The 22,684-nt window shown below is 34.8% G+C and overlaps 3 protein-coding genes across 3 annotated transcripts in view; 2 read left to right on the plus strand and 1 right to left on the minus strand.

Moving 5' to 3' along the window:
* The window catches only part of LOC116342741 (elongation factor-like GTPase 1), a 56,707-nt gene that overhangs the window by 661 nt on the left and 33,362 nt on the right, over window positions 1-22,684 (minus strand). The window lies entirely within an intron of this gene.
* LOC116342743 (protein giant-lens) lies at window positions 2,192-10,481 on the plus strand. Its single transcript, XM_031770463.1, has 5 exons — window positions 2,192-3,109; window positions 8,310-8,868; window positions 9,113-9,714; window positions 9,842-10,013; window positions 10,202-10,481. The coding sequence occupies exons 2-5, from the start codon at window positions 8,578-8,580 to the stop codon at window positions 10,415-10,417; spliced, it is 1,281 nt and encodes a 426-aa protein (XP_031626323.1). The 5' UTR covers window positions 2,192-3,109; window positions 8,310-8,577; the 3' UTR covers window positions 10,418-10,481.
* The window catches only part of LOC116342742, a 33,131-nt gene continuing 29,974 nt past the window's right edge, over window positions 19,528-22,684 (plus strand). Inside the window, exon 1 of the mRNA XM_031770462.1 lies at window positions 19,528-20,849. Coding sequence (XP_031626322.1) covers window positions 19,938-20,849 — 912 coding nt within the window. The 5' untranslated portion in view covers window positions 19,528-19,937. The remainder of the gene's footprint in view (window positions 20,850-22,684) is intronic.

Genomic DNA, 22,684 nt, shown 5'->3' on the forward strand with positions numbered 1-22,684 from the left:
GAACACTACACTTGTCTTCATTTACTCTGTATTAATGTCCCCTGACAATGAAGATGAAGAAAAAAACAGAGAACAGAGAAAAGGAAGATACAACACAAAACAAAGGATTATTATTCATAACCGGAATCAATCATAAAAACTTTTACAGTCGAGATTTTTTTTTCAGGCGTGTGAACTGAACGCTGCGTGCGCACCGTTCGTCTTTTTTTGTATGTGCAAAAAATCACAGCATACACACAAAATATTGAAAAAGAATGAATGAAGAAAATGGAATAAGAAGAAAAAGTGGCCAAAATGATTCAATAAAACACCTTAATTCCAGAAGCTTGCAGAAAATAAGATAACAACGATAGCATCACAAAAAGTAGAAAAGAAGAGAAAAAAAACCGTCCCGATCCAGAATTGAGATCCAGAACGAAGTCAACAACAACAATTAAAATAATGACAATCATCATCATTGTCATCATCATCATGGACAATCATTAATAATAACATAGGAAGCGAGAGAGAAAAAAATGAAATGAATGAATGAATATAAAAAAACGAACGAACGAATAAAGCGAGCGAATTACAAAAAGCATTCTTTCTGCTTCCAAAGCGAATGAAAAAAACGACCAGAATTACCTTACAATTCGATTACAGATCAATATATTATAGCATCCGTGCTACACAATTACAATTGCTCCGCACACATGCACACACTTATTCACACTCACACGCAACACAGTAAGATACTCGAAATTCGACAAATAAACATCTTAAAGAGGTACGATGTTTTCGTTTTGATGTCAGTCTCGTTGTTTTTTTTTTCACTCGCTCTTCTTTCTCCCTTCTCATCCGTGTTGCTGCTGCTGCTGCTGCTGCTTTTTTTCATGATTATCATTGTTATTTGTTCTCCTTTTGAACGTCGTTTCATTGATTTCATTCATTCATTGATTCATTCATACGATCGCTCATTCATTCATTCATTTTATGTTGTTTGCCATTTGTTGTAACTCCACTGAGCGATGCATAAGTCCACTTTACAGCTCGGTCATATGAGCGTGTACAGTGAGCGGCTCACAGTGCATATGCATTGCATGCATTCGAAAGTGGCAGAGAGAGAGAGAGAGAGAGAGAGAGAGAGAGAGAGAGAGCGTGAGATTTTGTATGCACAGTACATTTGCAATGTACTTATGTAAACTCTCTTGAAAAGGTGAACAAATGTGTGCTCCATGCTCTTAGGTAAAATCATATATATGTGTAAATCGATCATCTCTTTCCTGCGCACACTTGCTTTTATTTATTCGATTCTTAGCGTTTTTTTTCTCTCGTCATTTCTGTTTCTACATGCTCATTTTTTTATTTATCGTCAATCTTTGTGTGTTGTTGATTTTTTTCTTCTTCTAAACACTCTGTCTCTATCTTTTTTGATCTTCGTAAGTGCTTGACAGAGATTTTCCATTTTTTTCTCTTTTACATTTGAAAAAATAATACCGAATGAATTAGGATCTATCGAATGATAGTGTTTTGGTGATCGTTTATGATGTCATCACGAATTGGCCCAAATTGTTTCCTTCGATTGCATCATTCATTCCTCCGAAATGATTCATGCTCATCGTTTTGAAACCACGATCCACTTTTGGTCTCAACAAAACAAAAATCCCGCTGTTTTCGCTGCAACCTATCATTATACACAAATCTCAAACAAACACAAAACTCATTCGTCGTGATTTCTGCTCGCTCTTCACTCTTGCACTCTCATCCACTCGTTGCCGCCTGCCTATAGTTGTTGTCTTTCCCTCATATTTTTCGGTGTGAGATATTTTACGTTATTTGTAAATACATACCGGATTCACCAGTGTATGGGTTTTCATTCAAGTTTCTTTATCGTGCGCGGTTTGTTGTTGTTGGAGTTTTGTTTTTGTTATTATTGCCTAGCTGTTCTCCATACGATGATGTGCGTATGTTTGTTTGTGTGCATGTGTGTATTCATTTTCTACTCTTCTCTTCGGTTTCATTGTTAAATATTTATTTATTTTCTTTCATCTCTGTCGTTCAATTCTCCTTCTTGTTGGCCGTTTCGTTTTCTCTCTCTCCCTCTCTCTCTCTTACTCTGTCTCCCGCTTTTCTTACGGCTTGCATGAACGCATATATATATACGGGTATTTTTTTCTTCTTTCGTTGTTTTTGCCTTCATTTCTTGCCTGTTGCGCGCTGTTGTTCAGGTTGTCGTGTTCAGATTCTTACATCCGATTTAGTTTTGCTTGGAATGCTGAAGTGAATAGAGTGCATATGACTATTTGACTGACAGAACCTGTAACAAATTTACGCCTTAAACATAAACATCGAGTTATCAATCGCAAATTAAATTCAAAACATTCTCGCGTAAATTGTTTTTTTTTTTATTGACAAGTGTTAGAGAAAGAGACACAAACAGAGAGAAAAAAAAACAACAATAACGAAGAAAGAAAATGTATGTGTGAATTAGTGGAAAATTGATTTAATTCGTTTCAATTGAAATTCTGAGCAATTCGCGCAATTGCACTTTAAACGAACACATGAGCTAAAATTGCAACGCTACACCAAATAAATATTTGTAAACACAAAACATTGACCGTTTTAACGTGACCGAAAAAAAAGAGAGTGTTTTATTTTAAATAAAAAGTCAACTTGCCATATCAGTGACACAGAGATTGTTTGCCAAAAAAAATTTAAATACGAAAATTATTGAATATTAAAAAGCCAATTTTTCTTTTTCTTTCGTGTGTGTGTGTGTGCACCGTGAATGTAATTTCATTCTGGCGATCGATACGCGAAAGAAAACCGACGAGAAAGAGAGAGAAAAAGGCACATTTTTTGTGCAACAATAATACAAGAAAGGAGAAACAAATATATTTTGCGGACACACCGTAATCAGTAAGCATACGAGCAAAGTTGTAAAACGAACAAAAAAAAAAAAAAACAGAAAAAATACAGGCCACAATAACTAACGTTACGTGTTTGGCGCGTTGCCACTTTGAGAATCGTGTTTAAAAAATATATATATCGAGACTGTCAATCTACAGACACTTGCATTGGCTGCTGCTAATTCTTTTTTTATTTTCATCGTGTTGCCGTATTTCATTGGGTACGTAATGTGTGATTTGTCAAATTTGTTGTTTGTGTGAGCAAATATTCTTTTTGTTGTGGTTGTTGATATTTTGCTGTTCCCTCACGAGTTGCCATTCAGTTTTTTTTTATTTTGCGCTGTTGTTGTTGGATTTGAGTAATTTAGAAATATTGTATAGTAATTATGGCGTTGATTGAATCGATTATATACTATCAATTATTGTATTTTTGCTGCGCTATACACCACACTCACAAAAAAAATACATTCAGATGACGACGACAGGCAAACCAGCCTATTGAGTATATATTATAATATTGCGTATGCATATGTTACCTAAGACTAAAAACCAACAACAATAACATACACTCGATAGCGAATTACGTTGAACGAGATATACATTTCTTTTCTTGTCGCTGTCCTAAAAAGCGGTTTGTCGTGTTTTGGAGCTATGTTTATGTGCACTCTTGATCCTTTTGTTGATCATATTATTATTATTGTTGTCGTTATATTCTTTGCGCGCAATCGTTCCAAAAAGCCTTTCGTCGTATTTTAAACATTCTACTATTATGATTGGTTTTTTTCACGGTGCCCAAGCGAGTGTGATGCAGAGTCTTTGAATGCAAAGGAAATTCAATTCAAGCGTTTTTTCTCTCTTTATATTCTTTCAATATGGTTTGTGTGTGTGTGTCTGTGTTGTGTGCTCTCTGGGTTTTGTTGAGTTTGTTGTCGTTGGGCTTTTGTTGTGATTGCACTAAAAATATGTATGTGCTTTTTTTTGTTCTACTCTTGGAATTTAATTCAATTAGTCTTTCTAGGAAGTGGACATACAATAATTATTCAAGAGACTATATGCTGTTTGTATGCGCTAGACAAATCTCTTGTATTTCAAAGGATATGTAATTGAAGAATTGGACAGGGAAAACAATGCTCAATTCCTATTCTTCCCGCCCATAACGAAAGCGATCGAATGATAGTATGCACACAATTTTCTATTCATTCGGTTTATTATGCCATTGAAAATCCAAAACATCATCAATTCAAAGAATAAACAAATACACTGCTATAAAACTCTGCTCACTGAAATTCGATGCTCGATGGTTGAGAGAATAAAAATGCAGACGATAAAATGTTAGTTTTGGCATTTGTTTTTCTTTTCTGGTCAATAAATTCAATGCGAGCCATTTCTTTACCAAATCGAGTATTTGTAAATTGAACATTGCAATGATTTGCCACATACGCATCTACTATTAATGTGCTACAGCATCGATGTCACCGATTTGGTGATGTTAGCTTCAGTATCGGTTTATTTCTATGTAAAAAGGAAGCAGGTCTTTAAGTTGTTGTTTATGTGTGTGTGTGTTTTTTTTTTGCGCAATGAAAGCCAATCCTACTTTTATCTTTATCATAGTATCATTCCAAATGATATACATTTCTCACACAGTGTGTACACGGCAAATGGTAAGCAAAGCAAGAGGAAAAACCAACATGAAAATCATCATCTCAAATAACACAGAGCGAAGAACGTTAAACAAATGTTTGAAATGAATTACGAAACATTTACGATCGGATGTCCGTTGTATACGCGCTGTGCCAATGGCAATAACAACAACAACAACAGCCAAGAGAAGAGAGAAAAGAAGAAAAAAACAGCGCAAAGCAACACACGACCGACAAGAATGAACGGAATGATCGAGAAACCGGGGAAGAGTGAGAGATAGAGAGACGAGCGAAAGAGCTTGTGTAAGCTGAAGATAGAGAGAAAAATGTTAAGATTCTGGAATGTGTTCGACCGGACTATTTAATGGAATGTTGAGATGCTGATATAGCTATTCCATATTACAAACAAACGAATAATCAATTACAATAGCTCCGCACGTAACGTCCATAAACAGTGGAGAACAATACGATGAAGAGAAGATGAAATATCTATCTGTTGCCATTGAGCATACAGGTATCTCTTTGCTGTTTGCTGCTTGCATGTAGCCCATTTTTTTCTTGCTCTCCTCCTGTAAGCACATTTTAAACAGTTCGGTTGCCTCTCATTCATACAATTCGATTTCCTCGTCTTTGTCTCTCGCTCGCACTTCGTTTTACCGATCTTATTTCTGATTTAAAGTGGTGTAAATTATTGGTGCTGCTGCTTTATAATCTTTTCAATATAAATTCATACGTCTGTCGCCTGGCTCTCGGTGCCAGTCTTGTAGACATTTTTTTTTCTCTTCTCTTCATTCTCACCTCGTTGTATGTGTTTATTTTTTTTTTCGCTTCAGTTTTGCTGTACCTTGCTTGCCTTTCAATAAATTTATCTATTAAAACAGGTTAAAAGGTAATTAACCAAACGAGAGCTCACAACGCACAACACCTTTCGATCATCGATCTACTGCATGCATGAGACAAACGATACATCAGAGAGAAGAAGAAAAAAACAATTTCATTCATTCCGTTTTTGTTGGCATTGCTGCCGTTGGTGTTGCGCGCTTTATTTGGTTCACTCATTCACTCATTCATTCATGATTCAATCAGTGAATGAATACCCATACTATAGCGCGCCAGCGCACAAGCACTCTGACTGCAATCGCTCACAATTCAACCGTTCTCGCTGCTGTACATGTACACATGACACTATTTAACACACCAATACCTTTTTTATTGGATGTTTCATGCTATGCAATATTTATATATCGAGGTAGCGTGCTCTCCTAACTCCATTCATGCATTGCAAAGTAGCATTGCTATTGTTGACCGTTAATTTCGAATATCCAATTCTAAAAATCTATCTCATTTTCCTTCATATTTTTTTTCTCCTCTGCTATTGTATTCATACAAAAAAAAAGAACACTTTCAAAGAATATTTCAATCATAATAATATTTTCCACAAAAGGCCAAGAGAAAAAAAATTGAACTTTTTTCATTGTATCCTGTCGATATCGATGACTTTGTTTTCATTCAAAAGTCCTTGTGAATAATTCAATGTGATTCGTCATGATACGATAGAGAGAGAGAGAACGAGAGCGAAAACTATATATAAAAAAGAAAATATTCTATTGTTTCCGAGACGTTGGTCAGAGTTCATTATTTTGTATCGAGCGAACGAAGAAAGAGAAAAACAAAATATATACAAAACAGCAGTCCGTTGATATCGTAACAGCGGAAAAACGAATTGCTAATGCCTAACACACGTATAATCAACATCGATCACGTTCATTTGAATTTCATTAAATAACGAGTTGTACACGCGTGCTGCCTATTCCATATACCTGAACACGTACCCAAGAACAGTTTGTATACAACATAAAATCGACATAGAGTGAGAAAAAAAAAACCAAAAACAACAACAACGGCAATGACGTGAAATTACAAACCCGCGATAAATAGAGGCGATTTTTTATGTTTTATGGATGTTTCCTTTCCTCTTACTCGCTTCTTTGCCATTGATGTTTTTCTCAATGAAATTTCAACTGAAACTTACGAAAAAAAACAACAACAACAAAAACAACAAGAAGTAGAATAACATGAGCAGCGAACAAGAGCATCAAATGCCAAAGGAAATCGAGGAAGGAAAAGAATAGCAAGAGAGGAGAAGAAAAAACATCGCATCACAAGACAAAATGTGCGTGTATCAGCAACTCGTTCGCGTATTTATAATTTGAACAAAACACACATCGTGCAGACTTGAATGAATTGAGTAAAAATCTGCGTCGACCGTTGTTTTCGTACGATATATATTTTATGAAATTTCTTTCCACTTCGAACCACCGGATGAGATCACAACGACAACAAATAAAAACCGAATTTAAAATTTAAAAAAACAACAACAAAAGCACGACATGAGGAATCCGACGTATCTTGTGTTGTTGAGCTAAACAGCAGCAACAACTATTTTCCCTCTTGAAAGAGTGTGCATGATAAGCATAACAAGAGAGAAAGAGCGATTGAAAAAGAGAGAGAGAGAGAAACATCGAATGCCAAAGAAGTAAATGTCTTTTGAATCATTTGCAACGAAAATTGCATCGTAATTTGTATATTGACGAGATCGTGCTCTCTCACAGAAGGGCATCACCAAAGCAAAGTGCAAAACCACATTACGGTTGCATTCAATATTGCAATTGATCGCATCGTTCGCTCTGCATATCGTTTCCCTCGTCGTCATTGTTGTTGAACGTCTTCTTTCCTCTTTGCCACCATAGAAACGAATGCGGATCACATTTAAATGCTCAATCAATTTTACAGTTTCGTTTTTTATTTTTTTTTTCTCTCCCTTTTCTGCACTGTGTGTGTCGATTCGTTGTGTGTCGACGCGCGATCAAATTCGAATTCGATCGAGAGTGTATATCGATTTTTCTCTTGACTTTTTATTCATTTCAAATTCTGCTATCTCGTTTTTTTCTCGCTCTCTTTCTCCATTCAATCGTATATTAAAATAATAATAAACGCATGGATTGTATTGAAATCGTAGAAATCGAATGGAATTCCATTGAAAAAAGTTGATTTTGTAATTGAAAATGATTGATAATCTTTGAATTATGTGGTGCCGGTGTTCGTCGCGCTATCTCTTCAGTTTTTTTTTGTCTTCTTCTTCTCTATTTGCCGCGCGCACATAGAATGCTGTGTACAGGCAATCCCCCCGAGTTCAAGACAGAGACGACAAATTATCGTGTCGAGTATACCGGGCGAATTGAAGAGTGAGAAAACGACACAAATAATAAAAAAAGAAACGCTGAATACCAAGAGATGAAGAAATTTAATCAATTCGTGTTTTCAACTCGCATTCATATCGTTTATACATATATATATGTAACCAGTACTCGAATGAACTGGTCGGCGCGCATCTGTTTTAGTTCACCATAGAAATATTTGAAATTATTTGAATTTTTTCAAGGAAATTTATGTGATTTTTTTTTTCTCTTCTCATCTTGTATAGTATATACCTCATCCGTTGCTTATTTTCTAAAATTCTATCTCTTCTTGTTCGCATACTCACAAATTGGCTATGAAACTATCCAAAATCGATTGAATTTTGATTAATTTTCAGTCGCATGTTGAAAATCAGATATTTTTTGTTTCGTTCGTATGTTAGAGCGATGAATGAGATATCATGTGTAGTTTTTTCACATTGAACTATTTATTGGCTGAACATTTAACTCACATTTTCCAAAAGAAAAATTTTATAGCTCGCAATATTTATATTGTTTCTTTTTTGTTTTCTCTCTTGCCACAGATGCACTTCTATTTGATGACATTTGATGAGATCGATGGTAATTTGTGAATCTGATGTGATGTGATAAAAAGCAACAACAAAATATTTATAGCGACCGCAGAACCTGTGCTCAAATGACAATTGCGATATAGATGCAAATCAACACAAAATTCATAAGAACGTAACCGATACCCAAAACCGAATACACACGAAAACAAAACCAAAACGGAAACCAATTCTCTTACTTATTAACTTGGCATTAGGAGCCGCACATCAACACTGAACAAAAATGAACTTAACGAAACCATTACACATGTATTTCGTACTAATTTTACTTGCATGCATTCGAAATGGCATCTACGGTACACGAATACCACTGGAAATTGTACAGCTGGAGAGTGGTACACGACTAAATGATGAAAAAATTGCAAACACTGAATATCAGGTGCACGATGTAGATGACCTGGCTTACATTTCAAATAAGCATAATAAAAATGCGACCAAAACTGATGATTGGTTCACGCGATTCACATCAAATCGTAAAACGATTCAAGAGCCGCGCATTTTCTATCAAGTTGGCGTAAGTATTTTTTTTATTTATTTTCTTTCGTTTGAATAATTATTATAAACAAATATAAATGCCATGAAATGAGATCACAAATGATTTTTAGTGATCCTATTTTTAAATGAAGATTAAACTCAACCTCGCCTATATTTGAATAAAAACGGTTTATATTTTGTTGTGTTTATTTTTGTTTTGGGGTTTGGTATTTATCTCGTGTTTTTTTTGTTTCGTTTTTCGATTCTTTTCGGTGTTTGTTTAGTCATCGGAAGATGATTTGCCGATATGTGGAACGAACGAAGTGTGTTCAAAGATTGATTTATACGGAACACCATGGATCGAACGGCAATGCCGTTGCCCACCGACAAAGCATCATCATATCTTCGAGGGTGCCATTGAAACGGGCAATGAAAGAAATAGCATTCTCAGTGCACGTAATCGCCATGCAATTTTACACAATTTAAAACTCAGCGAGACCACCGGAAATCTTTATGATTTTGAAAGTGAACACATTAAAAATGTTCTCATTAAATTGGGCATGCTACACAATGCCGAAGATAGTTTAATCAAAGAAGCTGAAGAGTATATGAACGAAAATGATGCATCCGATGAACTAAACTATTCGGAGGAGGAGAGTTTTTCAACGAATTTTCCACGAAATCATCGACATCGAATGCAAAACAATGAAGCCATCGAAATGGTGAAAATGACAAAAATTCGACATCACAACAATGTACATGGACAACATGCACAACCAAGTGGACAATGTTCGAATGCGATTACATCAAACGATGGCTATACAATTGCTGATAAAACACGAATGTATAAAATGTGCGAACCCGTTCAAAAATTGCCATTGTGCAGGTAATGATTCAATGTCTAATAATAAAAAAAAAAACAATAACAATTTTCATATAAAAGGATCATTTCCTCAATTTAAGAAAAGCACTTTCAAATTATTAGCTTACTACTGTTATTTATGTGTACGCAGATATTTCCGTGATTATACATGGACACTTGTGTCATACTCTGACATGAATATAACACAGCAAATCGTCAACTGTCGTTGCCCCAAAAACTCGATCAGCTATCTAATAAAACGTGAACCGCTTAAAACCGGTGCACTTGGATACACATATTTGTTCGCGTGCTCACCACAAAGCGTAAGTATTGCGCATACATATATATATTCAATCAAAATTGCAATAAAAACAATGTAATTTATGTGTTTCAAAGAAGTGATTGAAAAGAAGCAAGAGAGAGAGTAAAAAAGTAACGAGTGGCGTTTATTTGATATAATAAAATTTAAATTGGACGTATTTTTTTTTATTCTTCTTTACGTAATCTACAGAGATTGAAGTGCCAACGAAAGGAACCGTGCAAGCTGTTCACCGTGCGCAAGCGACAAGAGCAAGTCGATGAAGTCAATACGAATGTGTTATGCCAGTGTCCGCGTAACTACAGATGCCCAAAATTGCACACCGATGTCGGCGTCATTCTTGGAAAGAACTACGTCGAAGATAACATTCGAACATATTCCGGATTTTGTTTACAGGATATTCATTGAGCATTGCAAACGCACGATTTTAATGTTAATATTTGTAAAATAAAACAAAAAACAAACAACGAAATCAACGATTTATGACTTTAAACAGAAAATCGCATCAGAATGCAACGACGACAATTTTTTTTATACAATGTGTGTGTGTTTCAAAATCCCTTAGTCCTAAGAATCAATTTTAAAATTTGCAAATTATATAAAATGCCATGGTTAATAATAATAATAACTTGTATAATTTAACGATGCAACGATTTTGAATGAAACGAAAACAGAAAAATTATCAAGAATAAACGATCGGCAATTGAACGCACGTGTGAAAGTGACACGAACGAAATGAAAATGAGTAAGAAAAATGAAAGAAAAAAAAACGATGTAAATTTTTTTAGAAATTAATTGATTTGTTTTACGTACTGTATAATATTTATAATTACATTCCGATTTTATTTAGTTTTTGTGTTTGCCTATGTATAATTTAATGAGAATTTAAATTGTGTACTCGAAAAAAAGCGAAGAATTAAACAAGAAAATGAGAATCAAATAGATTGATCGTTATGCGACCAAAATTCGTGTAAATAAATGGATTACTTGTGTTTGCTTATGCATTAAAGAAAACCCCGTTCGAAAGGTAAGATAGAAAAACTCACTGTTTGAGCACTTTATGGTCGCCTCTTTCATTCCATTCTTTTGCCGGTTACAGTAAGATATTGAGCGAAAAACATATGTGGGTAAATATTTAATGAGTGTAGAAGACATGGTTTCCACTCAAAACCTGGTTTAATTTCACCTTGATCGACTAGATGTCAGTGTGATCGAAATGATCAAAGCTTGATCATTACAAAAGCTTCACTTCAACCCAGTTAGCACCATCTCAAACTGAAGCACTCTCACGGCACGTATAATATGATCTCAACGAGAATAATAATGCGAGGAAAAACAATCCGATCGAGATAAATAGAGACGTTGAAAGTTTAATTATCTTTCAAGAATCATTTACAATGTTGAAAGATTAATCTTGTTATTAGGCTTGAATGCAAAAGTTATTTGAGGCTTGCAAAAAAGAAAATACATACACAAAAAATGAAAGTCTTTTTGGCATCTGGTAAATGAACTGTATCATACCTAAACGACTTTGATATTGGAAAATAGAATTTTGAATCGGTTGCTCTTTCAAAGAGTAATTAGATAGGAAATTGAGCACCAACAAATTGCCGCTGGTGAGCAAACAGATTGCGATGATAAAACAATAGAAACGAAATCTCGAAATTTAAACATCATGGGATTTCTTTTATTTTATCTTCATTTTCTTATATTTCGTTCTCCTGCTATATTTGTGATCGAAAACTATTTGCCTACCATTAAATCATTGAGAATGCCTGGCAGCGGTATATGAAAATGAATACACTGTATGTATATATTGTTTGGATTTTATTTGGAAAGACAGGTAAAACAACACATCTCATCGAAACGGCACAAAAGAACTACATTTCAATTCAAATACTTTCTTCATCATGTGAAATTAACTTCGTTTAATTTGTCGGCAGCCTTTTTTTTCATTCCATCAATTTTAATAAGTCATTTGAAATTCTTATCACTGTGCGATCCATCTCAATTTTTGCATCCACATTTTGTTTGCTCGTCGTCTCAATTCCGACAATTTCATTACGTGAGTTCATTCGCTTGGATTGGAGTATGCGCATTCGCGCATACCCAACATGCATGTCATCAATACGAAATCTTTTTGCGTGTTGTATCTCATTTTCAAGCCATGTTCAATGCTCCTTTCTTTCAATGATGATCAATTGTATGGTTTGGACCTCATACATTTCTAGATCTACTAACATTGTAAATGTTGTTGTTGGTATTGTTGGCGCCAATACACGGAATAAACGTATGAATGTAGATTTTACGCGCATTGAAAATGAATACGATGACATATTTTGATTTGGAACCATAATCGTACCAATTTCTCTACCATATAATATAAATATATAAAAGTTTTATTGAGTTTTTGGGCGCGCAATAAAAGTACGAACATTGCTTTCATACACGGAATATTGTTCATTTATTCGCTCATTCATCGTAGCGAATACTATAAAGATGCTATATAAATATACTAATATACCATAAAATACTATATGGCTTACATTCACGAGCTTCTGTGCCGATGACACTTGATACAAATTGTGTGTGCATATCTCTTTCCGTTTCTACTTTTTTTTTCGTCGTAGCATCGAATGGTTTTCCCAACATCAATATAAAGTACTGATATACATAGAAAGAGAGAAGGAGAGAGAGAGAGAGAGAGAGAGAGAGAGTGAGAGAGAGAGAGAGAGAGAGAAGAGAAACGTTTAAATCTCTTGAGTAAATCGATTAATAGTGGCAGCAGAACCACATGAAAACAAAAACAGCGCACAGAGAGAATCGAAGCAATAAGCAGAACATGATTCGAAAATAAGAAGAGCACACGCATATTGAATGACGAACAATCGTCGGTTTGCGGCATGCAACAAAGCTAACGACAAAGCAACATAACCATTTTGTTGAAAGTGAAAGTTACATAATTGTTGGCAATTTTTTTGATATCTAAAACTTAAAAAGATGAACTATCGAATTGCTCATTTCAACACATGATTATCTTATGCATTAGCTTGAACAAACTTTAGCTAGAATCTTTGCGCTTTTTTCATCGTCGAGATTTAACATCAATACGATGCCAACCATTTCGGATGAGTCATTCTGGGTGGAATTTGTTTTTAAGTGTGCTTTAATTCTTCATTCCGATGCGATCGAAAACTAATGGACATTGAGAATGGTGTAAAGAATAGCTTAACATTTTACCGACGACTTGATTTCCAATGATTGTAATGGTTTAAAATTACACTTGATTCGTAAAAAAGCCCACCCAATTAATAGATGTAAATTGTGCTACGAATATATAATTAACTAAATTGCTAAATTAAACATTGATCTTTTCAACACAATTCAAACAGATACATTCACAATAAAACATACAAAATTGTTGTTGTCTTTGAATGGAAATAATGGAGGGTAATCAATAGCACCGTGAATTGGAAATTAACCAATTAATTTGTCATTACAATTGACCACTGCTTTTGTTAACACCTTTACAACTTGTTTCCAAAATCGATGGACAAAAAAATTGAAGTTTTTTTATCGCAAAAAATGAGGAACACATTTTTTGACAAAAGATTCGCTAATTTGTTGCAATTTTTTTTCGAATAGTTCATCCCAGAAAAGGGAACATGCAGAATTTTGCTCAATTTGTCATAATAATTTGTTGTAAATAGCCAATGATGTCATTATCTCTTCTCTATTGTAAATTGTTTTGATTTATTTGAAGCATCAATTTAAAATATTTATCAATGCAAAATCGCTAGTGGAAAAACGGGCGTGTTGTTCGCGAATTTATGGAATCGTGTCATCAACGCACTAAATAATGTTTAATTGCTTTTGTGTGATGAAGCGAATAATTTTTCTGGGATTTTTTCAGCCGTATAGAATCTTTCTTCTCCAAAATATACAAAGCTGTGCATTTTTTGGGGCCAAAGTAAAATAATAACAGTTTTGAATTAATTTATGACTTCGATTTAGCATAACTTAAACACGGAAACCCGTTAACGACCGTTTCCATTGTAATTGATCTACGAATCGCTCCGAACAAGAGCAGAAAAAAAGAGTATCGCGAGTAAAAACAACATGAGAAAAGAAGGTGAGAATAAACATGCTAGCGTATAACACCTTTGAATAAATTAAACAGTCTACTATGTACGATTCATCATCAAATTTTTCTTCCAATGTTGACATAACATGCTACACAATCATCTCATTTACAATTAACGACAAAAACAAACTGGTCTACATCAATCGATAGAACAAATTAGTCCAACAATCTTTTGGTTTTTAATCATAGTGTTTCAGTGCAACACTGGAAAAATAGGCGGTTCAATAGAACGGGAGAATGTGAGAGCATGAGAGAGGAAAACACAGATAAAAAAGAGAATAAAAACGGCAAACGGAAAAAAGCAATCCGATTAAGAGATTCGATTGTGCACAGTAAAATGTTAGACAATAAAAGTGTAGAACCGTTTGCTCTTGATTGTTTTGTTACGTAAATCGGTGTGCGCTGTAGTAAATACAATTTTTGTAATATTTGCTTCTCATGAAAAAAAAAATCCAACAACAGTAGCAAGAAAAGAAGAAGCAAAAATGTTGACCGCTGATTTTGAAGCTCGTTGGGTTTCTTCCTTTCGAACCATTCAAGAAAAAAGGTGTTTCATTCGATGTCACAAGATAATGAACTCAGCAATATTAAACCTTTTTTATTTCTTATAAATTATTGCGTTCAAAATGGGAATGTTAAACAGAAAGAGAGACTGTGACCAGAAGCATATCAATGTTCGAGTAAAATATAATTTTTGCCAATTTTCGATATGTGTCACGCATTTTCATGTCAAAAATTCGATCATATATCAGAAATTTGAAGAAAATATTGACATCAAAGGTGTTCAATGTCCAAAAGTTTACTGAGGCGTCGCGTACCAAATTTACGCATTAGTTTTACAAACTTTGAAACACCGTGACTTAATTTTCTCGACAAAGAAAAAAAAGAGATTCTATCATATTTGCGTAACAGGGTGCTTGGTACGCACAATAGAAAGTCCATGGAAAAAAGACCGTAATAGAAAAACAACAACAATAAAATGTGTGTCTGCGTATGAACCGTTTCAACGCGCACATGGAATATGTTAAGCTTCACCGGTATCGATTACTCAACCGTTCGAATATATCGGTTAAAATTTATATGATTTAAATGCATAACACATTTATTTTGCTTCTCTATCTCTTTATCCAGATTTTTATGTGATAATTTATGCGGAAAATACTATTCAAACAGCTGATATGCGTATGTTAACGGACCATTCTGCGCCATGGGAAAAAATAGAATATCAATTCGATGCGATTAAATAACTCAAACACAATGAAGTGTCAAAAAATGGTTTGCAAACAAAAGAGAAATCGTTTTGATTCGACGTTCTGGTCTTAATGAGCTATATTACAAACATCGTTTGGCCGAGAAAGCATAAAGTAAATCAGTGTCATTTGTTTAGTAAAATTAAGCCATTTTGGAACTTATAACAAGATATTTAACGGCTATTAAGCGATTTTAAATGTATTCGCAAGATGTAGTCTTTCGTATTTGAATGTGATATCAGAATGTGAAAAGCGCAGGCGACGAACCCGTTGTTCTATTTAATAAAACACGTTATCTTATTCTTTCGTTTCAAAACGTAGAAATTCCTTTGCCATTCAACAGCCATTGGGAATTATGAAAACAATTTCATTTCCAACAAAAACGTTGCCATTCAACGAATTCTCCTCCGTACATTTTCTAAGTTGGTCGTTTTTTTTCCTTTTCAGATATCAGATTTGAATAGTTCAAACCCGTTCATTTTTCTTGCGTTGATAGTTTTTATTGTTGCTGTTGAGAGAGTGTGATGAAAGCTGCTGCGGCTGCTGCTGCTGTTGATCACATTCAGTCCATGCGATAAGTTTAATGAGCGAGCAAAAGATGTAAATGATGAATTGTTTTCGGAATTGCGTCAGTTGCGCGATGGGTTGTGTTGAGTTTGTCTTGAAGCTGAGCGGTCTTTGTTATTTTTCTTTCAAACCGGTACAATGCACACAAGCGCAAACATAGACATAAACTGCAGTTGGTTAAAATGTTCGAAAGCATGAATAATTTCACAAAAAAAAATGGTTTTTGTCACGATGAAAAAAAAAGTTCAAGTTTAAAAATATATATCATTATTTACTTTTCTCTCTTTCTATTTCCTATGCGAACGAAATATGATTCTCGTTTTTATGTTTTCTAGTCAGGTAATTTCGGCATCAGTTTATGTGGACGGTATTATTTTTTTATTGCATTTGTCTTCCTTTTGTTTTAACTGTTCATTTGTTGAACGTTGTGGTTGTTGTTTTTTCGTCGCATCTCTTGTTTACTTTTCTTTATGTAAATAACGAAAGTTTCATCACTTGGTCAAAGCGCATTCATCCATTCAGGCTTTTCGGCAATTGTTTGTTATTACTATGGATCATGAGAAGAGTAAGTTACTCATCTGGCGATGAGAGGAGTTCATTTGGTTACTTAAAACAAACATAAACACAAAAAAAAATTTTTGTCGTTCTTTGCTCTCAAACAAAAAGCAAATAAAAAGCATTTTAATTTTGGCTTTTCTATTTTGTTTACAATTTGCTTTTGTTTTCGGCACTTTGGAACACTTTACAAAAAATGTTCAACAATGAAACGAAGAAATGTGAACGAAGATCAGCATTTTAAGCGATAAATGCTAAAGACAAATGCAGAAGCTAATGACATATAAATTGGCCTCATTTTCCCACTGCAGATGTACTCTCTTGCGCTCAATTAGACTACATTATGATGGCGACGGCGGCAATTTTTGTGGTTTAAACATCGTATATTTTTTTTCATTACCAATTTCATCGTGTTTCACTTTCTCGCACGTACACTTGACTGTACACCGTGTGCGAGTGCGAGCGCATCTTCTATGCTAAGTAGTCATTCAAGCAAAGATGAATTCGTCCCATGACCATTTTTGAAATGTAATTGCTTTTTTAAGAGAAAAATTTCATTTTCTTTAATTATGGTGGATTTGTGTTTTAAAACGATGCTTTCGGTCGAAAGTGAAGAAAGTAAAAAAAACGAGAAGGCGCCAATTTATTTGAAAAAAAAAAGAGTTTTTTATCATTTCATGTCACAGAGAATAAATGGTATAAAAAGTGAATAGTTCAAGAAAAAAAACACCAACCAAATCACTTAGAATCAAAGCCAATTTTTGAACCAATGACCGAAATAATTACCAATGTTGACATTTACGGATACCGTCATCGCATACATTTACAATTTTGTAAATTACAACTGGGTAATTCAAAACGACACGCAAAATCATGTCTGTTGATATTGTATCAATAACGTGAATATTAGAAATAGTCGATTCGATGCTTAAATGTCATCAATTCTGTTGAGCGAAAGAAAGAAAGAAAGAAAAAAAAATTTATAATTTCACCGATTTTCCTCAATGTCGATTAAACCGCCAACATATATTTTCAGTGGTTTGGCACAATTTCGCTATTTGTATCTCTATAATTTTGCTGATTCGGTTATTTTTTTACTCATTCGCTTGTTGTTTTTTTTTATTCTTCGACGAATTATTAATTCATGCAGCGATTTTCGATCGCAATTTCATTGTCTCTTCTTAATTGTCTTGTGCTCTTTTGAAAGGTTCCTTGGTGTGGTGAATCATTTCGAATGAACAACAGCAATGGCAAACAAACAAAACAAGTGCCTTATGTGGGGTAACAACAAGCCTCTTTGACTGCATCTCGTATATTCATGGAATTGGATCGCACGACTCATTAAAGCCATAATAAAGAATGTATCACACATCATCTTCAACCATTCATTCCCCAACCGATTTTCGATTGGTTTCATCTGAAATTATTTTTTGTTTTTTATTCTCTGACATATATCTCATTTTTATAGTAGAAAATTTGTATAGGAACGACTCTTTTTTGTATAAACGAATTTCGTATTTCCGAAAATGAAGACGTTCTTTATTTGGGATTTCCTTGTATGATTCAGAAATTTGAAAGAAACAAAATTTATAGCGTTAAATTGGGTGAAATCAAAATATGCGATAAGTGAATGAACACAAACTTTACATAGTATCGATTTAAATGGGTTCGCTTTCCTTTAATGGCGGATAACGAATTATAATAAACAAAATTGAGCCGAAGTGGATGAAGAGATAGATAGAGAGAGGGAGAGAGAGAGAGAATGGGACGTTGGCATATTGAAAAAGAAAGTTTAAATGATGTAAAATGATTGCTAAATAGCAGTTAATGCACTTAGATTGGATGGGTGAGTGTTTGTCACGGATCGTAGAAATAATTCGCAGTTTCCAGTTGCATCAATCACTCGACTGGCTCATCAGTCGTCATCCGCAACAGTTAATAAACTAAATATACTAAATTGTCATTATAATCATTATTATGGGGCTCATGAATCAATGTCAACGTAATTTGCAGTTATCGCGTCGACAGTCATCAGTGTCCAGGCATCGATTACGATCAGTGCGCATTTTGTTCATTCGACATTTCTCTCTTTCTCTCCGGATTGCTTGTGCGCGCGCACATTAATTTTGTATTCTACATGCATGTGGAGTCACATTAGATTTAATTCACTCCATTCAGTGGTTGTTGCTTTTATTTTATTTTTTCTTACACTAAATTGACAATTCGTGTTCATATATGAGCAAAATAGTGTCTATTTCTCTATCTCGTTTAGCTTTTTGATGTGGTAAAACGCATACGCAAAACGATCGTGGCATTAAAAATTGGCCAGAAAATGCCACTACATATTCCAAACAATTCGCAATTGTAAATGGACAAACTAATGGCGTGTAGTACAATGACATACAAATGCACATTGTCTTATGTTTTACATCACATTTTCAACATTTCCTATTCGATCTCCTCTCAATCAAACCGAGAAAAAAAAAGAATATACATACTCTATTCGCGTGCGCTCGTACTGAGCTAAAGAAATTACGGAAACAGAAACGTATCACTCGACGCGCAAACAATGAAAAATGATGGGTTCACTCTTTTCTCTCTACCTCTTCTTATTCTTTGTGTTTGCTGTTGTTTTTCGATGAAACAAACGAATTTTTAGCCCTGAAAACAACATGCAACCAACAACAACAGTGTGTGTACGCGCGCGCACTCGTTCGCATTTAAATTTATGGACAGAATATGCCAACTCTGAATGTACTATCAGCTGAGCGAAAGACGAGAGAGTGCTCTCTAGCGTTCGCTCGCGCACCATTCATTGCCATTTCTCTCTATCGTACACAATTGTGTATATGCTTAATTCATGGGCAATGCTGTGTAGCTTGTCGGTTTTGGTGTGTGCTGCGATAGCGCAGCGAGATTGTTGCACTGAGCGTGTGTGTTTGTGCGGTGAAAGAGTACAAACTCACAGCGCAGAGAAAATAGTTCGGCAAATCTTCTGAACATAACATTCGTTACCAAAACGTCGATGCGAGTAGTTCGTATTTAAACGAACCTACGAAATAAATTATTATATTTTCAACGAGAGTGACGAGCAAACAAGCGACAATTAAATTTATTGAAAACTCATCGTTTTGGATATTTAAGTTTCATTCTTTTTGTGGTAGTTTTTGCGTGGAAAATGCATTGATAAAATAAGTTTTGTGCTCATTGGTGACCACGTGCATGGATTAAAGGATATTTAAAGCATAATTTTTTTCGAAGATTTTTTTTTGGAAAAAAGTTTTTTTCAACAAGAAAATTGAAAACTTAAAAAACTGTAAAATTACACTTTTTTTTGAAGTGAGAAAATTAAATTGATCGAATAAACCTGGCGTTGTGTTATAATTGGAGAGGAAAAATTCATATAAAAACAATGTATTTTCGTGTGTTGATAGTGGTTTCATTGTTAAAGCTCGGCGAGTGTCATAATAATTTTTTTGGCACCGCTGAGCTGATGAGAGATTCACAGCAACCACGTCGAAGTCGATTGCTATCTGATTTTGTGGATGATAATTCAAGAAGTGGTTTTGTTCCCGTATCAATTCCATTATCATCGTCAACAGCAACGGTGGCTCGGTCACTTCCAACGGTCAGCAGTGAAAAGCCGTCGACTGAAGAGCCACAACAGAAACCGGAAACCATTGAAGATGTAGAAGGACCCATACCAACGGCCGATACAATGCGAAAGTATGCGCGCATTTTTAAAATGGACGCCGAAACATTGAATGAAAAACAAAAATTACTTTTGCAACGAATTGTGCAACGTATTGCACGATTAAATGGAGCAAATCCAAATGACGAATCAATCGATTTGAATGACAACGAGGGTCGAGCTCGTCGCAAAAATCGTGACGATCGCAAAAAGAATCAAAAGAAAAATGCATTAACCACCGGCGGTAGCACAACCACCAATATTGAAGTGGTTACAGATCCAACGAAAACCACATCGAAAATCAAAACAACATCATTGGGAGGCAATGGCACTGGTGGAAGCAGCAGCAGTGCACAGAAGAAGAAAGTTGCTACAAGCAATAACTATATCTCAATTTCAACGGTAGCCGCTAGTCCAACGATGCCAACAATTGCATCAAAAGTGGGTAAGAGCAAAGTGACACAAGCCAACGATTTAACACTAACAAATGCCACTAGCGTCGATTTGGGCAACATTTCCACCACATCAATTGTCGATATTCTATCAACGGATAATGCACGTGAAAATTTCTACATGCGAAGACCATCACCATCGACGATCACAAATTTACACAATAAAATTCAACCGCAAAAAGTAAGTGTGTGCCATATTTCTTCCATTACATATGTATATCATTATTTTTTGCATGCAAAATCAAAAAAAGCATAAGAGGATGACTTGGCGTATGAAAAAAAAGATGAAGAAGAAGACGATTGAATAAAAAGAAAATCGTGGATTGGTTTGGCATTTCGGGATTTGAATTTCTTCGACGTTGTTTTCACCAATTGTTCTTGGTAACGAAATTATTTTTAGTACATGACACAAATCAATAGATTTTTAAGTGCAGGTAAATGAATGAAAATTGATCGTCGTGTGGAGTTTTTTTTTTCGTCGTTCGTCGAATAAACAGAAGAGTCACGCTTACACAGCGAAAAAAGTGTGAAATGAATGAGGGAAAAAATTAATTGGGATTAAATTGAAAAATTCAGTTGTTATTTGACGAATGTCTGATGGTGAGACAAATATCACATCCATATAATATAAAAATGCGTGACCATATTATACTACTTTGGTTCGATTCAATTCTTTCTACATCTTCACCTTCAGACCTGATCCAAAGCCGATAAAAACGCGAAGCGAGAGTTGTTCAATTTCGCATGGCTAAAATTTTCGAAGTGAAATGTGTGTGTTTGTGTGTGCAAGCAAAGTAAAAATGAATGTAGTCATCACTCGTTCTGATTACATTGTTCGATTTGATGCCGCATAATTGCCCTTAAATCGGCATGCTATTTCTTTTTCATTTCTCGTTACTTTATTCTGCATCTCATGCCCGAAGCATTCAGATGACCGGTCTTAAATGAGTGTGAACACGAAAAAAATTCATCACTTCCAAATTAAAATTAAAAAATTGACCCATCGAAATCACGGCGAACAAATTCATCTTCGTAATGCTTCTGCACGGTGTCTACCTGGGCTGCGTGCGATGCTGGAAACGGCAGTAAATAAAGCTAACGATCAAGAGATTGTTGCCTCTATCAATATCTGTGCGAACTCATTTATAATTCAATTACGATCGAGTATTTTGTGGCTGTTTTTAATGAGTCGTATATTTTGGATGGCGCATCGACGATAAATTTGTAATGTGACCATAAATCTTATTGTCGTTCGTAAACGTAGAATGAACAATTCGAAGAAATACAGAAAGAAGAAGAAACAGTTTTCAATCGGGCAATCGAAGACAAAAATGATGTGGCGCGACGTTACCGCAATGTGAACAAACATCACAGAACAAACAAAAAAACAACTAAAATAAAACCAAATCACATGAGAAAAGCAATAAACCGAATTGAATCAAAAAGACACATGAATCCAGCTAGAAGAAGAGCAAACATTGCGAACGGCATGTATTTTTGTTCTTATTCGCTTAAGATTTTGTTTGTTCAACATGGATCGACTGGCACAGAGACGAGCACTGTTGTTCAAAACCCATTTTTCTCCGATATGTACGCGAAAAGCTCTCGCTAGCCAAAGCTAATCGCCATGAGAGACGCTATTTACGAAGAGTAGCTCAACGACTAAATTACTTTAATAACAAACGTTATTTTTCATTTGAATTCATGTTACTGGATTATTGTGATTTGCTGAAACTTATTGGAGATTATTGTCTGTACATGTTCATCTTATGTTGTGCGGTGCGCTTGAGCATTGATCGTATATTTATGTATATATTGATTCGCCATTTTCAATTCAAATTTAATCCATTTTATTGCATTTTGTGTTGAAATTGTGTTATCTATATAGTATTGAAATGCGATCCATGAAAATCGAAAACGCGAAGGCGATCAATCGACGTATACCAAATGTAAAACGGCGTTAATTTGAACCGATTGAAATCTCTTTATATTCTTTTGCTTTTTTTTATCATTGTC

The sequence above is a fragment of the Contarinia nasturtii genome, unplaced genomic scaffold (genome assembly GCF_009176525.2).
Source record: "Contarinia nasturtii isolate CC-2019 unplaced genomic scaffold, AAFC_CNas_1.1 Cnas_scaffold_928, whole genome shotgun sequence".
Taxonomy (NCBI): Eukaryota; Metazoa; Arthropoda; class Insecta; order Diptera; family Cecidomyiidae; genus Contarinia; species Contarinia nasturtii.

Coding starts and splice junctions, on each gene's coding strand:
- LOC116342743 (XM_031770463.1), top strand. CDS start 8,578: ATGAACTTAACGAAACCATTACACATGTATTTCGTACTAATTTTACTT. Junction 8,869..9,112: donor GCATTTTCTATCAAGTTGGC/GTAAGTATTTTT, acceptor GTGTTTGTTTAG/TCATCGGAAGATGATTTGCC. Junction 9,715..9,841: donor CAAAAATTGCCATTGTGCAG/GTAATGATTCAA, acceptor ATGTGTACGCAG/ATATTTCCGTGATTATACAT.